General features: G+C 52.5%; 1 protein-coding gene across 4 annotated transcripts in view; it reads left to right on the top strand.

The window, feature by feature from the left end:
- Nucleotides 1–17,200, top strand: part of AP2A2 (adaptor related protein complex 2 subunit alpha 2) — a 97,546-nt gene that overhangs the window by 75,898 nt on the left and 4,448 nt on the right. For 2 of the 4 annotated variants that reach the window (XM_077862934.1, XM_077862937.1), the window contains 9 exons: nt 177–327; nt 1,929–2,091; nt 3,321–3,464; nt 5,970–6,152; nt 6,665–6,762; nt 7,185–7,416; nt 7,516–7,683; nt 12,867–13,027; nt 16,006–16,088. In XM_077862934.1, the coding sequence (XP_077719060.1) occupies nt 177–327; nt 1,929–2,091; nt 3,321–3,464; nt 5,970–6,152; nt 6,665–6,762; nt 7,185–7,416; nt 7,516–7,683; nt 12,867–13,027; nt 16,006–16,088 (1,383 nt within the window). The remainder of the gene's footprint in view (nt 1–176; nt 328–1,928; nt 2,092–3,320; nt 3,465–5,969; nt 6,153–6,664; nt 6,763–7,184; nt 7,417–7,515; nt 7,684–12,866; nt 13,028–16,005; nt 16,089–17,200) is intronic. The other 2 variants (XM_077862936.1, XM_077862935.1) reach the window with 2 other exon arrangements.

Here is a 17,200-nt window from a genome sequence, read left to right as displayed (position 1 = left end):
TTTGCTTTAAAATGTATGTGTAGGTACCCTGGCTATTAAATCCTCTCATTTTCAGTAGCTCTGCAGTTGGACCAGGAATGTGCACCAGCCATTTCCCCCTGGGTTGTGAGGTGGTGCGGCTGGGAGGGGCTGGTGGGTGTGGGGAACCCTGCCTCACAGTGCTCTGTGTTGCCCAGAAGACCCCGCAGTGCGAGGCCGCCTGACCGAGTGCCTGGAGACGATTCTGAACAAAGCCCAGGAACCACCAAAGTCAAAAAAAGTGCAGCATTCCAACGCTAAGAACGCCGTGCTCTTTGAGGCGATCAGCCTGATCATTCACCACGATAGGTGGGTCAGCAGTGGATGGTGCTCTCCTTCCCTTGACCTTTCCCGTAAGTGGGCTTGACGATACACCCCTCGTAAACACGTATGTGTGCCCTTTCTTGTTGACAGGAGGCCTGTTGGATGACATAGGGTGCTTATCCTTCCCGACACTGACACGGTGTCTCTGCACTCCTCAGACGGGCCTAGGCCCCTGTGCAGTCCCTTTTCTTCGTGCTCCTCCAGCACTCCCTGATCTCTCTGGCCTCAGACTTCTGCACCATTTTCCTGAGGGCCTCTCCTGCTCCCCTTGGGCACCCCGATCCTGCTTGGCTTCTCCCATAACCTTACAGGAGGGATGGGGGTGTGTGCCTGTTAACTATCCTGCAGCACAAAGCTGCTCTCAGCGTTGGTCTGAGGCCTTTATGGGGAGGGGGTAGAACGGTCATGTGTGTCAGTACAGCACGGGGCGATGGTAGATGTAGAATGGTTTGCTTCCTTGCCTGTCTTCCTCAGCTCTGGTGGTCCTTCCTGCCTGTGGCCTTCCTGCCTGTGGCCTTGTGAATGATGCCTTATTTTAGACTTCCCGTTAGCATGGCAGTATGGCTCCTAGGTAGGACTGTGGGGAGATGCCCCTAGGGTCCCGTGACTGCAGACTGCTGCACACCCCCAAGGTGGTGTGGGGCACAGGTGGCCTGGCAGGCCCTCTCCTAGCTGCCTTCCACCTCAGTGTTTCTGGGCAGATGTAGTTTCTTGTGAGAGAATATCCTATGGAGAGTCCTTGGTCAGCAGGGTTGGGAACTGTTAAAAGTTCTGATTTTAGAGGAAGCCCTTTGGTCTTTATTGAAGATATATATGTGTGTGTGTGTGTGTGTGTGTGTGTGTGTATAATTTATTTATTTATTTATTTATTTATTTATTTTTTAAAGATTTTATTTATTCATGAGAGATAAAGAGAGAGAGAGAGAGGCAGAGACACAGGCAGAGGGAGAAGCAGGCTTCATGCAGGGAGCCTGACATGGGACTCGATCCTGGGTCTCTAGGATCATGCCCTGGGCCAAACGCAGTGCTAAACTGCTGAGCCACCCGGGCTGCCCTATTGAAGATATTTAAAGAGCAATGACATCATGAGGACAAAGTCAAGAGTAAATAGCAGTGCAACCAGAACTCCTTGAGGAGGGGTCCTTCAGGACTCGCTGATCTCATGCCTCTGTTCGCTGATCTCGTGCCTCTGTGTCTGTGCATGTGGCTCTCAGGAGTCTTCTCATGTGCAAGGCCTTTGTTCAGCCATTCACCAAGGCTTGCTGCCTCTGGCCAAGGTGCCTCTCTGGCCCCTTGGCGAGAACCCTAAGTGTTCCCTCTGTGAGCTTGGCACAGAGGCTCAGGAAGCTCTCGGTTTGGGATAGTCCCTCTGTGTCACTAGCTCTTTGGAGCTGGTGGAATTCTGCAGATGAGGTGGCAGTGAACAGAGCAAATGTAAAACTAGCCTTCATTGTAGGAGGCCCCAAGGTCTCCCTCAGCAGCGTGCTGGCTTCTAACGCCACCTGCCATGCTGACCTGTGAGTGGTCCTGTCTGTGAGGTGCGTGCTGAGGAACCCCCACCCACTCCCTTTCTCCTTTCTGTGCAGTGAGCCAAACCTGCTCGTCCGCGCCTGTAACCAGCTTGGCCAGTTCCTGCAGCATCGGGAGACCAACCTGCGCTACCTGGCCCTGGAGAGCATGTGCACGCTAGCCAGCTCCGAGTTCTCCCACGAGGCAGTCAAGACACACATCGAGACAGTCATCAATGCTCTGAAGGCAAGTGGTCTGTCCTCTGGGGCTTTCACTGTCTGGATGATTCTTTCTCTGCTTATGAGGTCAGCTTATAGCACGCAGTATGAAATACCATTTTTAAAAAAGATTTTATTATTTATTCATGAGAGACACAGAGAGAGAGAGAGAGAAGCAGAGACAGGCAGAGGGAGAAGCAGGCTCCATGCAGGGAGCCTGATGTGGGACTCGATCCTGGGACTCCAGGGTCACATCCTGAGCCGAAGGCAGGTGCCCAACTGCTGAGCCACCCAGGCGTCCCTGGAACACCATGTTTTGCATGTAACCTAGTCACGGTAGATGTATGAATCATTGCAAACACTTCTTTTTCATAGAAAAAATATTTTGTCCTTGTCTCTGAGTAAACTCACTTTTCTCAAGGAATTTAAGTTCTAGAGCTGGAAGAGCTAAGTTGAGATGACCTGCTCCTGTTACCTTTTTATTTTTTTTTTCCGCTGTTACCTTTAACAGCGGTAACCTGTTACCGCTGAGACCCCTTTATGGGTCTCTAAAAGAGGCTGTGTGGGCTCACCGCCCATGGTGGGACATGAGGGTACTCCTAGTGTTAGAGATTGCTAGACTAAGGGCACTGGGAAACAGAAGTCAGGCAGGGATGCCACGGAGCCCCTTGTTCTGTCCCAGGCTTATGGTTAAGAACAGGTCTGACTCTATCCCTTTGTGTTTTAGCATTTTTGGTGTGTGTTTTGAATAAGATGCCACACAGGGGCTGGCAGTTAGCTTTGTGGTGTTCTGTATTCTCTGGCCCTGGTTTTGGTGTTAGTTATCAGTTATTGCCAGAAGTCCTAAGATTTGCCCTTGCCTTTGCCTGTTCCTCTGTCCTTCAGCCATGCTTCCCAGGCTGTCCTATGCTGAGCATTGTTCCATTGCAGAAGCAGTCTAGGGTGGGACCTGAGAGTGGCACTGTGATGAGCTCCCAGGTGATATGGAAGGTGCCAGAATGTGACCATACAGTAGAGAGGCCTCTGACCTACCCCTAGGGATGCACCTTGCTTTTGGGGGGCCACAGCTGCTAGGCCCAAGTGCAGGAGTGAAGGGCTCTGCATGAGCAGTATGTATCCGGTGCTCCCTGCGTCTAGAGCTCACTGGGAAGAGCTCACAGTGAGCTTTGGGTGGAGAAGGGTGCCTGAGCCACTGGGGTCTGGCCACTCTGCCCACAGTGCGCTTGAGTAGCTTTTCACCCTGTGCCTAACCCCCAGACGGAGCGGGACGTGAGCGTCCGGCAGCGGGCTGTGGACCTCCTCTACGCCATGTGTGACCGCAGCAATGCTCAGCAGATTGTGGCCGAGATGCTGAGCTACCTGGAGACGGCTGACTACTCTATCCGGGAGGAGATCGTGAGTCCGATGGCCATTATGTCGCCAACAGTCTTCCTTTTCTTAGTGTGTGATTCTTTTCTGGCACTTTTCTGGGGATCTGCTTGGTTCTGGGTGAGAGATTCCTTTGCCTTAGCTTCCTATCAGCATTCTCAGTGGAGCCTTTCAGTCTTTCGGAAATGACTTTGAACAGCCTGTGTGAGCAGGGACCCTCACAGTGAGATACTTTTGCAACTCAGGTGAGCACGAGTTCAGATTCCTGTGGGCAAAAGTCTACAAGATTGAACCTTGGAATTATAGCTTACGTGCTGGGCACACACTCCTTCCTCTCTGATATGTTGAGTACAGCCACCATTTCCTACCTGATAGATATTTCCAGCATTAGATCATCAGCAAAGTGGGTGCATATACCAAACACCTTGTCAGAGTCACACACGTGGTGACTGTGGGGAAGGCTGTGGTGATGCAGAATTGGGGCACACCAGGTTCCTGGTATCCTGTGGCCAGCACACGGGGGCCCTGAGTATGTGTGATTCACAGAGGGCTCAGTGTGAATCTTTGTGGAGAGGTCATTTGCCAAAGTCAGCAACCCTGCAGCCTCTGTCTCCTATGAAAAGTGTTTCTTGTTTGTTGTTCTGGGTAGCAAGGTGCAGCTGAGGCCTCGTGGGGAGCCCTGGGGAGCAGGTGTCCAGTATGAGAGCTCACCACAAGTATCTCTCAGGATTGCTCCTAGGCTGGTGTTTGGTTTGGAAATGAAAGGCTCAGAGCTTCTGGGTATATGTGACTCCGCTTACAATCAGACACTCAGGTTTATAGGGGATCATTTATTGAATGGCTGTGGCTCCCTGGCCAGGCTGTGCCAGGTGCTAGCTCTTCAATGCTAAGTGGCGTGCTTAATTACTACATGGCCATGCTTCACTGAGGAGCAGTGCAGCCCTGGAGAAGAAGGTCAAGGAAGGCTTCTCAGAGGAAGCAACCCTGGAGCTGCACTGATGCCCAACCAGTAAAGTGAGGAGGAAGCTCCAGGAATAGACATGCAGGGAGTGTTGGGTGGTGGGGGGTCATGTTTGGAGGTGTTTGGAGCGGGTCCTGGGCTTAACGCCTGTGTGGGCGGAGCTGCCTCTGGGGACGGTAGTCACTGGGACACGGTCGTCACTGGGGCACGGTCATTATCCCTGCTGGTGTGTTCTGAGCAGAGATGGACTGTGTATTTGGGTAGGTTTTTAAGGTCTTGAACGTTAGCCAGCTCTGTGTTGGCTCCTGCTTTTCCTTTAAAATGATGAGTGATGTTCCTCAGTCAGCTTTTGTCATATGAGGAGTAAGACCAACATTCTGTTTCCAGGTCAATGGTCTGTCTGCCCATCTGTGCAGCCTGGTCTGTATGAGGATGTGCCCTGGGGTCACACTAGCTGTTGGGCAGCCACACCTGATGTTCTGTGTGCTGCCCTGCTCACAAGGGTCCTTTCTGTCCATGGGGAAGGCAGCTCATAGGCAGGATGGCAGACCTGCTTGTAGAGTGGCTAAGGATTGGCAGGGGCAGGGCTCTGGACCTCGGGTGGGGGGCCTTGGGAGGCATTGTCGTGAAGGGTTGGGGGACTTCTGCAGGAGGTGTCAGTGAGCTTGTCAGGAGAGGGTGAAGGTGCAGGGGGGTGGGCCACTGGGAGGCAAGGAGGCATGTGTGGTAGAGGCAGTGAAGATGCTGGCGGGGGAACCCTGTGTGATCAGCTTTGGGGCAAGCTCTAGGATCAAAGGATTTTAAGCTGAGGGCAGTGATGCAGAGTGAGTTTTGGAATGCTGCTCTGGCGTCACTATGGAGAGTCGGTGTGGACGCCAGAGGGCGGGCCAAGCAGTTGGATGGTGGTCTAGGCTCTAGGAAGGTGAAGGCGTGGAAAGGTGGGGTGTGAGCATGGGCAGCTGTGTGAAGGACAGGGTCTAGTGTTCACAGCGGATGCTGTTCAGAGGGCTTAGTGCCCCCAAGAAGGTGACTGGGTGAGGAAGCCAGGGTCTGCTCTTGGAGAGCCCAGTGCCATTGCCCCTGGGCAGTGCATGTGACCCTTAGAGTGTTCTGCAGTGTGTAGGGGGAAACGAGTGTGTGGGGTCTCCCACAAAGAGTAGACGGGAGAGTGTTGAGAAAACCTGGCCAGAGCAGGAGGAGACCCAGGGGGACCCATGCCAAGGCTGTAGTCGGGTGGCAATGCAGGGTGAGGCTTTTGTGTCCTCCTGTAGCAATGATCCAGCCCTCCTGTGTGTTTTCCTAGACTGTGTCTCTCTGAGTTTATTTCTGGAGGGTAGTTTGGTTTTCCCCAGTTAAATCTGCAAGTCTTAAACTTTCTGGGCTCTATTGAGAATTGGATGGGAAGCTTTTTGCACATGCAAGCTTTGGCACATGCGTCGGTCCTTCTGAACCCTTGGAGTTGACGTAGGGAAGCACCCAGTGCTGCTCCTGCTGCCGCCATGGCTACCACTACTGCTGCTGCTGCTGCTGTGGGGCCTGGAACACCTGCCCTGAGACTCTACCCTCTGCAGGTGCTGAAGGTTGCCATCTTGGCGGAGAAGTATGCTGTGGACTACACGTGGTACGTGGACACCATCCTCAACCTGATCCGGATTGCTGGTGACTATGTGAGTGAAGAGGTGTGGTACCGTGTCATTCAGATTGTCATCAACCGGGACGATGTGCAGGGCTATGCTGCCAAGACGGTGTTCGAGGTATGGTCCAGATGCCCCTCTCTGGATAAAGTGTGGGGTTCTGGCTTCCCTCATGTCTCCTACCCGCTATTCTGAGAGGTCCTAGCTCATGCTGTGGACACCTCCTCTGCCTGAGCCTTGTCTCCAGTACGAGCAGGGCCTCCATTGGTGAGGGACATGTGCCCCCAGGAGGATGCTGATGTGCACCTGCCCCCACCTGGGGCCTGAGTAGAGCACAGCTCTCGTCCCAGGGCTGGGATTGGCCACATCGCTGCTTCTGGGGCTCCGCTGCTTCTGATGTACCTATAGAAGTGGTGGGAAGAGAAGGAAGGGGTGGGTGCTAAAGCCAGGAGGGTCTCCTGGAAGCTTTGCTGGAAGCTTGCACTAACATACAGAAACCGACGCGAGTTCTATTTAGTTGTGGTGAATTGTCATGACTTAGTGGCTCTACTCTGACCTCAGATGCCTCTTAGCTCTGTCACCTATGCTGTGAGCTCCTGTGCCTCAGGCTCATCGTGCTCACTGTTTTACAGGCTCTCCAGGCTCCGGCGTGCCATGAGAACCTGGTCAAAGTGGGTGGCTACATCCTGGGGGAGTTTGGAAACTTGATAGCTGGGGACCCGAGATCCAGGTGAGAGAGCCTGTGGGAGTCGGGTGAGCACTGTGTTGTGATATTGGCTCTCTGCCTCCTGGTCCTCACCTGATGGCAGAGTCAAGGCTGGCAGATGTCCTTACCTGCTTGTTGGGAGAGCCAGAACAAGAACACTTTAGCTCTGGATTCATATACTTTTATTTTCCTTCAAGCTGTATAAAAACAGAGATTCTAGTTGATGACAGCCATGTGGTCATATGGCTGACATTATTAGAGAGGAAGCTCGCACTCAGTCCAGAGTTGGAGGTGCGTGCCTGCTGGCATATTCTTCTCTTTTATGGGAGTGGCTCTGGCTGAACGTGGGTCCATTTCCCAGAGCCGCTCCCCGCTTAACCTGCTGGTGAGATGCACGGGGTGTCTGAGACAAGGGCTGACTGCCTCCACCTGTCTCTGCCCTGCAGCCCCCTGATCCAGTTCAACTTGTTACACTCCAAGTTCCACCTGTGCAGCGTCCCCACCAGGGCGCTGCTCTTGTCTACCTACATCAAATTTGTGAACCTCTTTCCGGAGGTGAAAACCACCATTCAGGATGTGCTGCGCAGCGACAGCCAGCTGAAGAACGCGGATGTAGAGCTGCAGCAGCGGGCCGTGGAGTATCTGAGGCTCAGCACAGTGGCCAGCACCGACATCCTGGTAGGCTCTGGCCTCTCCCGCCCTGCTATGTTGTCACTTGTCTTGGGGCTGGAGGCTGCAGGGCCTTGAACTCTGGTCACCTGGCGCTTCTTTCTCCAGGCAACCGTCCTGGAGGAGATGCCGCCTTTTCCAGAGCGTGAGTCTTCCATCCTGGCCAAGCTCAAGAAGAAGAAGGGCCCAAACACTGTGACAGACCTGGAGGATGCTAAGCGGGAGAGGAGCGCAGATGTCAATGGGGGCCCTGAGCCTGCCCCGGCCAGCGCCGCGGTGGGTCCCTTCCTGATGCCAATGCCCAGCTGGAGCTCCTGGGTTGTCTGCTCTCCTAGATTCAGGGCCAGCAGAGTGTTTGCCTGGTGGGGAGAATTCTGTGTTGAGTCTGACCGTATGTGCTGAGAACATAGCGGTGGGACTGAGCCTAGGTCTTCACCTCTCCTTTCCCCATGACCTCCAGAAGCTTTTCTTACCCAGGTGCCTGCTCCAAATTTCAGGCCATCCTTCAGACCTCTGCCAAGGGTCCAGCTCTTCTCTGTCCTAACTTTGATTCAGATGATGCAGTCACTCACTGCTCTTGCAGGACTGCCTCATCATGTAGGAGACCTGTCCAATTACTCCTTGTTGATTTGGAGCAGACTGACCCACCTCATCCTGTTCTTTGAGGTTTTCAGTGGTGAATTGGATTAGAACCAGTTTTTCTTTTCTGTGTGACATGGTGAAAATATTCACATATAAATGAAAACATGTCCTTTGATGTTTGTCAGATGGGAGATGGAGTTCTGAGAGTTGTTTCTTGACTCTTCCTGATTGGAGCAGGAGCTTTGTGAGAACGTGCACACCAGCCCCGCCATGCAGCCGCCACCTGGGTGCTGGGCCTTTCTCCCCACAACCACGGGCTTTCTGCTTGTCTGTTGCAGAAGGAATTCTAGAGAGCTTTGTTTCCTTTCTGGGATCTTGGTCCAGTGATGTGAACAGTACTTCTTAGTGCTATCAGGTGGCCATTATGAGGAGGGGTGTCAGGGGGGATGTGTGTCCATATGTGGACAGACCAGGGCTGTGGAGGTTTGCTTGTCAAGCGTGTGCTTGTGTCTGAGTCCTGGTGCTCTTTGGTGGGGTCTCCTTGCCTGTCCCCAGGTCTGCTTGTGTGCCCCTATTGACCATGTGTCTGGCCTTTGAGCTTAGGACACTGGGCCTGCCATGAACCCTATGTTCAGGCCTCACTGGGCCCTGGAATTGGGGTCCCCATGGTGACAGAAGTCTCTGGAGCCCCGATGCCTTCTTTCTGGAAGTGATTTTAGTCTGGATCTTCTGGTGTGTTTCTGTGTGATGCCTGCTCCCTGATTTCTGGCAGTTGAATTTCACAAATTGGTTTTGTGGTGAATGATAAATACATGCTTTTTCTCCAGGTGGTCATCATCCCTTTGTCCCTGGGTAACGTACAGGGCTGGCTTTTTAAACTCCATGCCTTTGCACCTGTCCCCTGGGCGCAGAGTGGACCTGAGCCTTGAAGGCAATGACTGACCTCTCCCTCCTTCTAGGTGCCCCAGGGCACATGGACACTTGTTTGTGAGGAGGTCCCAAAGGTCATCTGAGTGCCAGGGTTTTGTCAATAGATTATATTTGTGAAGTGGCCTGATGTCTGGAGGCAGTGCACCTGTGGGCTTGTGTGTGAGCTGGTGTTTGTGCTACACCAGGGTGGGTTCTTCCCTCGGTGCTGGGGGCAGTGGCTCCACTGCCAGTGGTGTCATCTGAAGACGGACACATACAATGCAGGATGGGGCTCTCGTCCAGGAGAAACTACGATGCCTGTCTGCCTTGGGAGGCAGCCCCACACCCTCCTCCTTTCCAGCAGCTCCAGCTGCCAGCTGAGCACACATATGTAAGCACAGGAAATAGGCTTTAATGTCAATTCTGACAATTGTCACTGGTTTCTCCTTATTTGGTTCTTGATTTTTCCTGAGAGGTGTACATGTACTAGGCCTTGGGCCACATCTGGTTTGCCCAGCTGCACCCAGGCTGTGGCCCTTGGGAATCCATTGGCCCCTTACTGATGCTGGATGTGAGCCTCACTTTGAGAAGGTGTAAGATTTAACTAGTTGTTGATAAGGCACATTCTCGGGAATGGGGAGGAGGGAGGTTTTCTTGCAGGTTAATTCGGCAAATGTTTTAACTTCAGGCTATGAGCTTTCTGCTTGACTGTTAGGGGTGCCTGGTGGGTAGATGTTTGTGGTTGTTGAGGGGATGCCCCTTCTGAGCTGAGAAATGGCAGTACTGTGGACAGTATCATGATAACATGAGTTCTCATTTGTCCTCAGTGCTCAGATTCCTGGGGGGTTGGATCAGAGACCCCTCCAAAGGGAGCAGGAGAAGCAGGACAAAAGGGAAAGGTGTCTCTCTTGGCTGAAACTTTCTTCTAGTCTTCCTTCCACCTCAAAGGGGAGGCCCTGCCTCAAAATGGCATTGAGATACCTGGATTTTATGTGGAAAACTGGTGTGTTTTACTGTGGAGTAGCATCAGTCAGCATGTCTTACTTAGGATCATGGACGATGCTGGAAGAATGTTTTCTTTGTAACAGGCTGATCTCCTTGGGTTGGGTCTACCTTCCATGGGCCTGGGGCTTTGACACCTGTGCCTTCTGGTTGCTTGTCTGTGTGTGGTGAATATGCATGGTGAGTGTCTGTGATGGCGCCACGGCCACTTCTGGTGGATATGTGGAGACTTCCCAGTCCTCCTGGGGCTTTCAGGCTGGTAGTGGAGCTTGGAGCCAACATGCACTCTGTGGGCATGCGAGACTCTCCTTGCTGTTCTGGTTCCTGCTGTTGTTGCCGTCAAGGTGAGGAGGAGTAACTTGTGTGGATGGGTGCCAGGCAGACTAGACTCCCTGGGCAGGGTCTCCCTGAGTCCTGGAAGGAGGAGGAGGCAGCAAAGAGGCAGTGGATCTCAGCACTCCTGCCTTGGGGCAGACCTGCACAGGGTATCTAGAAAGGGAGTGTTTGTCCAGGTGGGTTCTCCCAACAGAACAGCCTTACTTTTGTAAAACTCTTATAACTTTTGGGGTGCTATTTGACTTAACTGAGCAAAAGATTCTCTTTTTTTCTTCTTAAAAATTTTAAAATTTTTTAGAGAGAATGAGCAAGCAAGGGCACATGCATCTATGTGGGTGTGGGGAGGGGCAGAGGGAGAGAATTCTAAGCAGACTCCCTGCTGAGTGCAGAGCCTGATGTGGCACTTGATCTCACAACCCAGATATCATGACCTGAGCCAAAATCAGGCGTTGGACACTTAAGCGACTGAGCCACTCAGGTGCCCCTGGACAAAATATTTTCGTACTTTAAGAAGTGTGGGGGTGCCTGACTGTGGCTCAGGTTGTGGTCTTGGGGTCCTACAGCCCTGGGATTGAGCTCCACCTCCTCAGGCTCACAACACAGCTAAGAGCCTGCTTCTCCCTCTCCCTCTGCCCCTCCCTCTGCTCATGTGTACCCATGCTCTCTCTTTCTCTTTCTTTCTCTCTTTCAAATAAATAAAATCTTAAAAAACAAAAACAAAAACATTTGAGCCCCAGGGTGCCTGGGTGGCTCAGTTGGTGAAGCTTCTGACTCTTGGCTTCAGCTCAGGTCTCGATCTCAGGGTCCTGGGACTGAGGTCTGCATTGGGCTCTGCCCTTGGTTCAGAGTCTGCTTGAGACTCTCTTTCCTTCTCTTTCTCTCAAATAAATAAATTTTAGGGGTGCCTGGGTGGCTCAGTGGTTGAGTGTCTGACTTTGGCTCGGGTTGTGGTCCTGGGGTCCAGGGATCGAGCCCCATATTGGGCTCCCCGTAGGGAGCCTGCTTCTCCCTCTGCCTATGTCTCTGCCTCTCTCTCTCTGTGTCTCTTATGAATAAATAAATAAAATCTTAAAAAAAAAGAAATTTTAAACAAACATTTGAACCATTATTCAGGAACAAGTGGTAAAGATCTTGGAATAGGTGGCAGAGGGGAAATAATCCCCATTTAGGCTGCAGGTCTGTCAGCTATGACAGACACCTTCCTTGCATAATTCATAATGCCCCTCAGATAGTTAGACTCCAACAATGACAGTGTGATGAGTAGCTGTGCCATCAGGAGTACTGTCATAGGTGTAGTGAGGGCCAGGAGCCACCTTTAGAGGTCCCATCTAGACCTATACTGATGTTGCAGAAATTTCTCATATTCCGTCTCTTGACAGCTCCTCTGTGGTCCCTGTCCCTTCTCCTGGGGCCCATGTGATTAGTGCCACTCCCCTTCCTGAGGAGCCCAGCCCCTCTTCTCTGCCAGCAGCCCCTGCAGGGCTGGTCTTGGTGCACTGCACACCTCCCTCCCCTTCTAGCCTCAGGGAAGGAGGGGCCATCACACAGAGGAGGGTCCTCAGCCCCGTCAGACCCACACCCTCTTTGCAGAGCACATGTTTTGTAATACCTCCTTTACCTTGGAGTGGAGTTTGTACATGGTATTGCATAGTGACACATATAATTTTTTGGAAATTCAGTGTACTAACTAAATTTGAAAGAGGAATGAGCAGTTATTTATATTAATATTGATTTTCATATGTAACTGGTTAGTATGGCCACACTGGGAGCAGGTGGTGGGCAGAGGCCTTGCCCATGGGTGTGACTGACCAGTGCCCAGGGTGGGTGCCCACGTGCTGAGGAAAGAAAGGGAAGGAGGAAAGGCCTCCTTCAGCTCGTAGGGTAGCTGCATTCCTGGAAAGATGAATGTACATGAAAACCCAGCCAAATATTCATGCAGCAGTGTAAAATGGCATCAGGATGGGGTCTCGGATAATTCCAAACTAACTTGTATCTTCGTGAACACTCAGTGGAACACTCAAAAGTCATTCAAGATGAGGGCTGAGCTGCTCATCCCTGGTTCTTATGGCAGCACTGCTGCAGCAGTAACCAGAGCCCTGCGGCCTCTCAGATGCAGGGTCAGAATGTATGTGTCAGCTGGGTGAGTGCTTAGTGGGGGGCGTGGTCCCTCAGTGATTTGTTTGCTTTGTCTTTTGCTTAGTATCAGAAGCAATTTTTTTTTTTTTAATGTATGTTCTATAGGGTTTTTATCTGTGACTCAGTAAGACCTACAGTTAAACCAAGAGTGTGCCCTGAGTTCCTTGCTGACTTCATCTCTCATGCTGACTTCTGCTTGGGAAGGTTGACAGTGGCATGTGGGGTCTTCTTTTTGATCTCTTTCGTGGCAAAAGCGTTTTCAGAACTTTTTTCCCATTTAAATAATCTTCGTAAAAGAAGGTTGACTGTTTTTCTAGTTGTGTGAGATTGTGACTGATCCTCCAGCTGTGGCTTCAGGCTTGACTTTGGGGTGCAGTCACCCCTCCTGTGCTGGACACTTGCCCAGAGCAGCCTCGTGGGAGATGTGGGTGGGGGGTGCAGGTGATGGTGTGCCCAAAGGTTCCCCACTGACCCTCTTTTTCCCTCTTTTCCAGTCCACACCTTCTCCATCCGCAGACCTCTTAGGTCTGGGGGCCGCACCACCTGCCCCTGTGGGCCCCCCACCTTCCTCTGGCGGGCTGCTTGTGGATGTGTTCTCAGACTCACCCTCCGCGGTTGCACCGCTGGCTCCCGGCTCTGAAGACAACTTTGCCAGGTAGTTGGTCTCTCATATCCTCAGGACCGGGACCCTCTCGGCCTCTGACCCCTGCCCTGGGCCCACAGTCAGCACCAGCTGGTTGGAGGGGGCCTCGGTCCTTCTTGTCCAGGCCCCTTCCTGGCAGAGCTCAGGGCGCTAGCCATGCTAGGCAGGTTTGCTCCCGGACAAGCCCTGCACCTTCAGGAACTGTCAGTTCTCACTAGAGAAAGGTAGCAACTTTCTCAAGAAGATCAGGTTAAAAAAAAAAAAAAAAAGACCACAGGGGCTGGCCATGAGCGTGTGTACCTCCACAGCTGTGCCCCTGGTGCCCTACAGCCATTGTCTGGTCTGCACCCCCAGCTCCGGCCACAACCCCCCTGTGTGTGCTGTGTGCCTGGTGGGTGTCCGACCTTCCCTTTGTGTTCAGACACACTCCTCTGTTGCACCCTCCCACTGTATGTATCCCAGTCTGTCCTGAGGTGAGGTGTGTTCGATCTTCTCCTCTAGCAGCCCTGCCTTCCCTGCGTCTCGTCTGGCTTCAGCGAGGCTTCAGTCCTCCACTTGGCTCCTCTTCTGTCTTCGGGATGCCAGATGCCACATTGTTCTTCCTGGCATGTTTTCTTTCCTGCTTTTTTTGTGGTGTGGTTCCGTACCTTTTTCCTGTCTGCTCTCTGTCCCTTGTGTCTCTGCTGGTCTTAAATCTGGCCAGGAGGTGGGGGCAGGCCAGCCAGATGGACAGGAGCCTTTGTCCTGGGGTGTCATGGCCATGACCCCAGGATTCTGGTGCTTTTGCAGTTTTCCTCTCTTGGGGTTCATAGGGTCTGCTTCTTCTTGCTTCCTGTTGCTTGTTGAAGATGAGGAGGAGAGAGGCAGGTTTGGATGGATGTCAGTTACCATCTTTGGCTTCTAGAAGTGCTGAGTTGGACATTGAAAAGCACCACAGACCCCAGGTTGTGAGGCCTTCGGTGCTGAAGCAGTGAGTGTCCTGGGGAGAGTGTCTGCTCTAAGCTGGGTGTATTGTTTTGGGCAGTGGTCCAGGGCAGGGACTTCACCTGGTGTTTGGGGTCCTCATGTGTGTGCAGGTCTGCATAGAGTATGAGGGGGCAGGAGGCGTGGGGGCAGTTGCTGCAGCTGGAGCCCTGGCTGCTGTCTAAAGGGAGCTTGTCCGTGTCTTAGCTGCTGTGGGCAGGGTGTGGGTGGAGGTGCAGGTAGCACAGCTCAGGGTGTGGGAAGGCCTTTGTAGGCGGGCGTCAGGAGCCTCTCACCCCACAGGGTCAGGCTGTGGCTGAGGCCGTCCTTCAAAACCCACCATCCAACTATGTATTGGTTGTTAAGCTACATCTATCACCTAGCGGTCAGAGGTCAATGCCCTTGCCACTCCCTTGACAAATATCAGCTTAAACTGGTTTGCTCCAAACCAGCCTGGCCATGTCCACCACTGCAGGGCCTTGCATGTGGGGGTGGGGTGCAGGTGCAGCGGGCTGGCCCCTCCCTGGGTCTGCATTAGGGTGAGGGGTAAGTATGGGCGGAGCAGTGGCCCTGTGGGTGTGTGGACCTAGAGCCCTGCTGTCTGGTCACTTGTGTTTGTCCCCTTGAGATCACACAGCTCAGGTGTAATTGTGGAAAATGGTTGTGTGTACTGAGTGGAAGGCACTTTTTCTATGAGGCTTCATGTGCAGCTTGAGCAGCTTGAGCTGGGCAGAGAGCCGATTGTATTGAGATAAGGGTGCTGGATGAGGTGGAAGGGCAGCTGTGGAGACCAAGGGGAACATAGCTCTGTGGGGTGGATGCTGAGGTGGACCAGGCCCAGCCATTTCTGCTGCGGCTTTCTCCACATGAGGGGGACTGCAAGGGTGTTCCACACTGGTGGGCGTGCATACACAACAGCGGCACCTGAACCTCTGTAGGGTACCTGCAGGCTCCTCTGTACAAAACAGGGTGAGGGCAGGGAGTGCAGGCTCTGAGCTTCTCCAGGCCAGCAACACAGTTGGACTCAGAGATTTCAGGGTATGGGGGCTGCTGCCATGGAGCATCTGTTTCTCACTGTCCCTGGATATCATAGAGGGCTCCACATGGCAGTGCCCATCCTGCCTGCCCACCCCACTGCCCACTGTGGAGCGTGCCGCCTCCTCCATGTGCGGACTAGGGAGCCCCCAGAGCAGGTGTCCAGAAGGCAGGGCTGGCTCCTGCTGCCTCAGTGACTGTGCTGCACCTCGCCCCTTTTGGTCTCGATTCACCATGTAATCGTGATTTATGGTAGAGGAGGCCAGGGCACTTTAATATATATATGTAACATATGAGATAAATTTAAGCAAAACTAGAATACACGTTATTTTATATTTTCCTGATTCTGTGTAGTGTAGATACTATGTAGGGAGTCAAACCCTGGGCCTCTGTGGGATGCAGACACTAACCCTGCATTGAGGGGTGGGCATTGCTTGAGGTGGCCTGGCTGCTCTGCTAGTGGTTACCCCCAGATCTGTGGCCAGCGCCCTGCATCAGGTCTGGCCTGAGAGTGTGTGTTGGGCCCTGGTGTGCATGCTTGAGTCATGGAGAAGCCAGCCCTTGTGGAGGGCAGAACTTTGTCCTGCCCTGTCCTGTGTGACTACATCCCAGGTCTCTAGTGGGCACTTTAACTGGTGTTGTCTAGAATACTTTTCTACTTTACCATTGTTTTGAGTCCCATAGAGCCTTTTCTGGCTTTTTTGTTTGTTACACTCTTTTTCAAAGCAAATCTTTATATTTTTGGGGCACCTGGGTGGCTCAGTGGGTGAAATGTCTGCCTTCAGCTCAGGTCATAGTCTCAGGGTCCTGGGATCAAGCCCCGCGTCGGGCTCCCTGTTCAGTGGGAAGCCTGCTTCTTCCTCTCCTCCTATTTTGTGTTCTCTGTTGCTATCTCTGTCTCTCTCAAAATAAATAAATAAAATCTTAAAAAAAAATCTTTATATTTTCATTGGGTGGCTCTGAGGGACTTACATGCTGTCCCTTCCTCCCAGATTCGTCTGTAAAAATAACGGTGTGCTGTTTGAAAATCAGCTGCTTCAAATTGGACTGAAGTCTGAATTCCGGCAGAATTTGGGTATGTGCTTTAATTACTTAATGAAAATCTTCAATCAGAAACTATAAGCAGAAAAAAATATGTGCATGTCACGCATCTGATAAGGTTCAGTTTCCAGAGTACACAGAAAAGTCCTAAATTTCAATAATTAAAAAAAAAGCCTGGTTCAAAGATGGGCAGAGGACCGGAGCAGACATCTCTCCAGAGAAGACATAGTGCTGACCAGTGGGCTCAGGGAGATGCCCGATGTCACTCCCCATCAGGGACGCACAGATCAAAGCTGACATGAGGATCCTCCTCGAGTCCTCAGGACAGCTACTGTCAGCAGAATGCAGAAACCTGTGTGGGAGGATGTGGAGGGTGGACCCTCGTTCACTGTCCAGTCGGCGGGGATGGAAGCTGGTGCAGCTGCTCTGGAAGACAATGTGGAGGTTCCTCTGAAAATCGAGAATGGAATGACCATATGATCCAGCAATTCCCCTTGTAGATATTTATCCAGAGTCAAGAGCAGGAACTGGAGTGGAAGCTCTACACCCATGTTCATGGCAGCTGATACATGGGAGCCGCCCAAGTGTCCATCAGTGGACATGGGGATAAATCTGGCCATCCATATGCTAGATGGTCACTCAGCCTGAACAAGGAGGGATGCGCTGACACCTACCACAGCATGGGTGGACCTGGGGGACGTGATGCGGAGTGACACAGGCCAGACACCAGGGGACATATCCTGCAGAATTCCACCACACAGGTCCCTAGAGTCTCCAGATTCACAGGGACAGAGAGTGGACAGTGGTCAAAGGGCCGGGGGAGGGATGGGGTAATTGTCTCCTGGGGACAGAAAGTGGGCAGTGGCCACTGGGCTGGAGGGGATGGGGTTAATGTCTACTGGGGACAAAGAGTTGACGGTGGTCACAGGGACCAGGGGAGGGACGAGAGTCAGTGTTTCCTGGGGACAGAGAGTGGATGGTCACAGGGCCAGGGGAGGGATGTGGTCATTGTCTCTGGGGGCAGAAAGTGAACAGTGGTCAGGGTTGGGGGAGAGATAGGGGTTGATGTCTCAGGGGGACAGAGTCTCTGTTAGGGATGATGGACAGTCCTGGAGATGAACAGTGGGAACGCTGCACAACAGTGTG

The sequence above is a fragment of the Canis aureus genome, chromosome 21 (genome assembly GCF_053574225.1).
Source record: "Canis aureus isolate CA01 chromosome 21, VMU_Caureus_v.1.0, whole genome shotgun sequence".
Lineage (NCBI taxonomy): Eukaryota > Metazoa > Chordata > Mammalia > Carnivora > Canidae > Canis > Canis aureus.
This window is presented reverse-complemented; position numbering and strand designations above follow the sequence as displayed.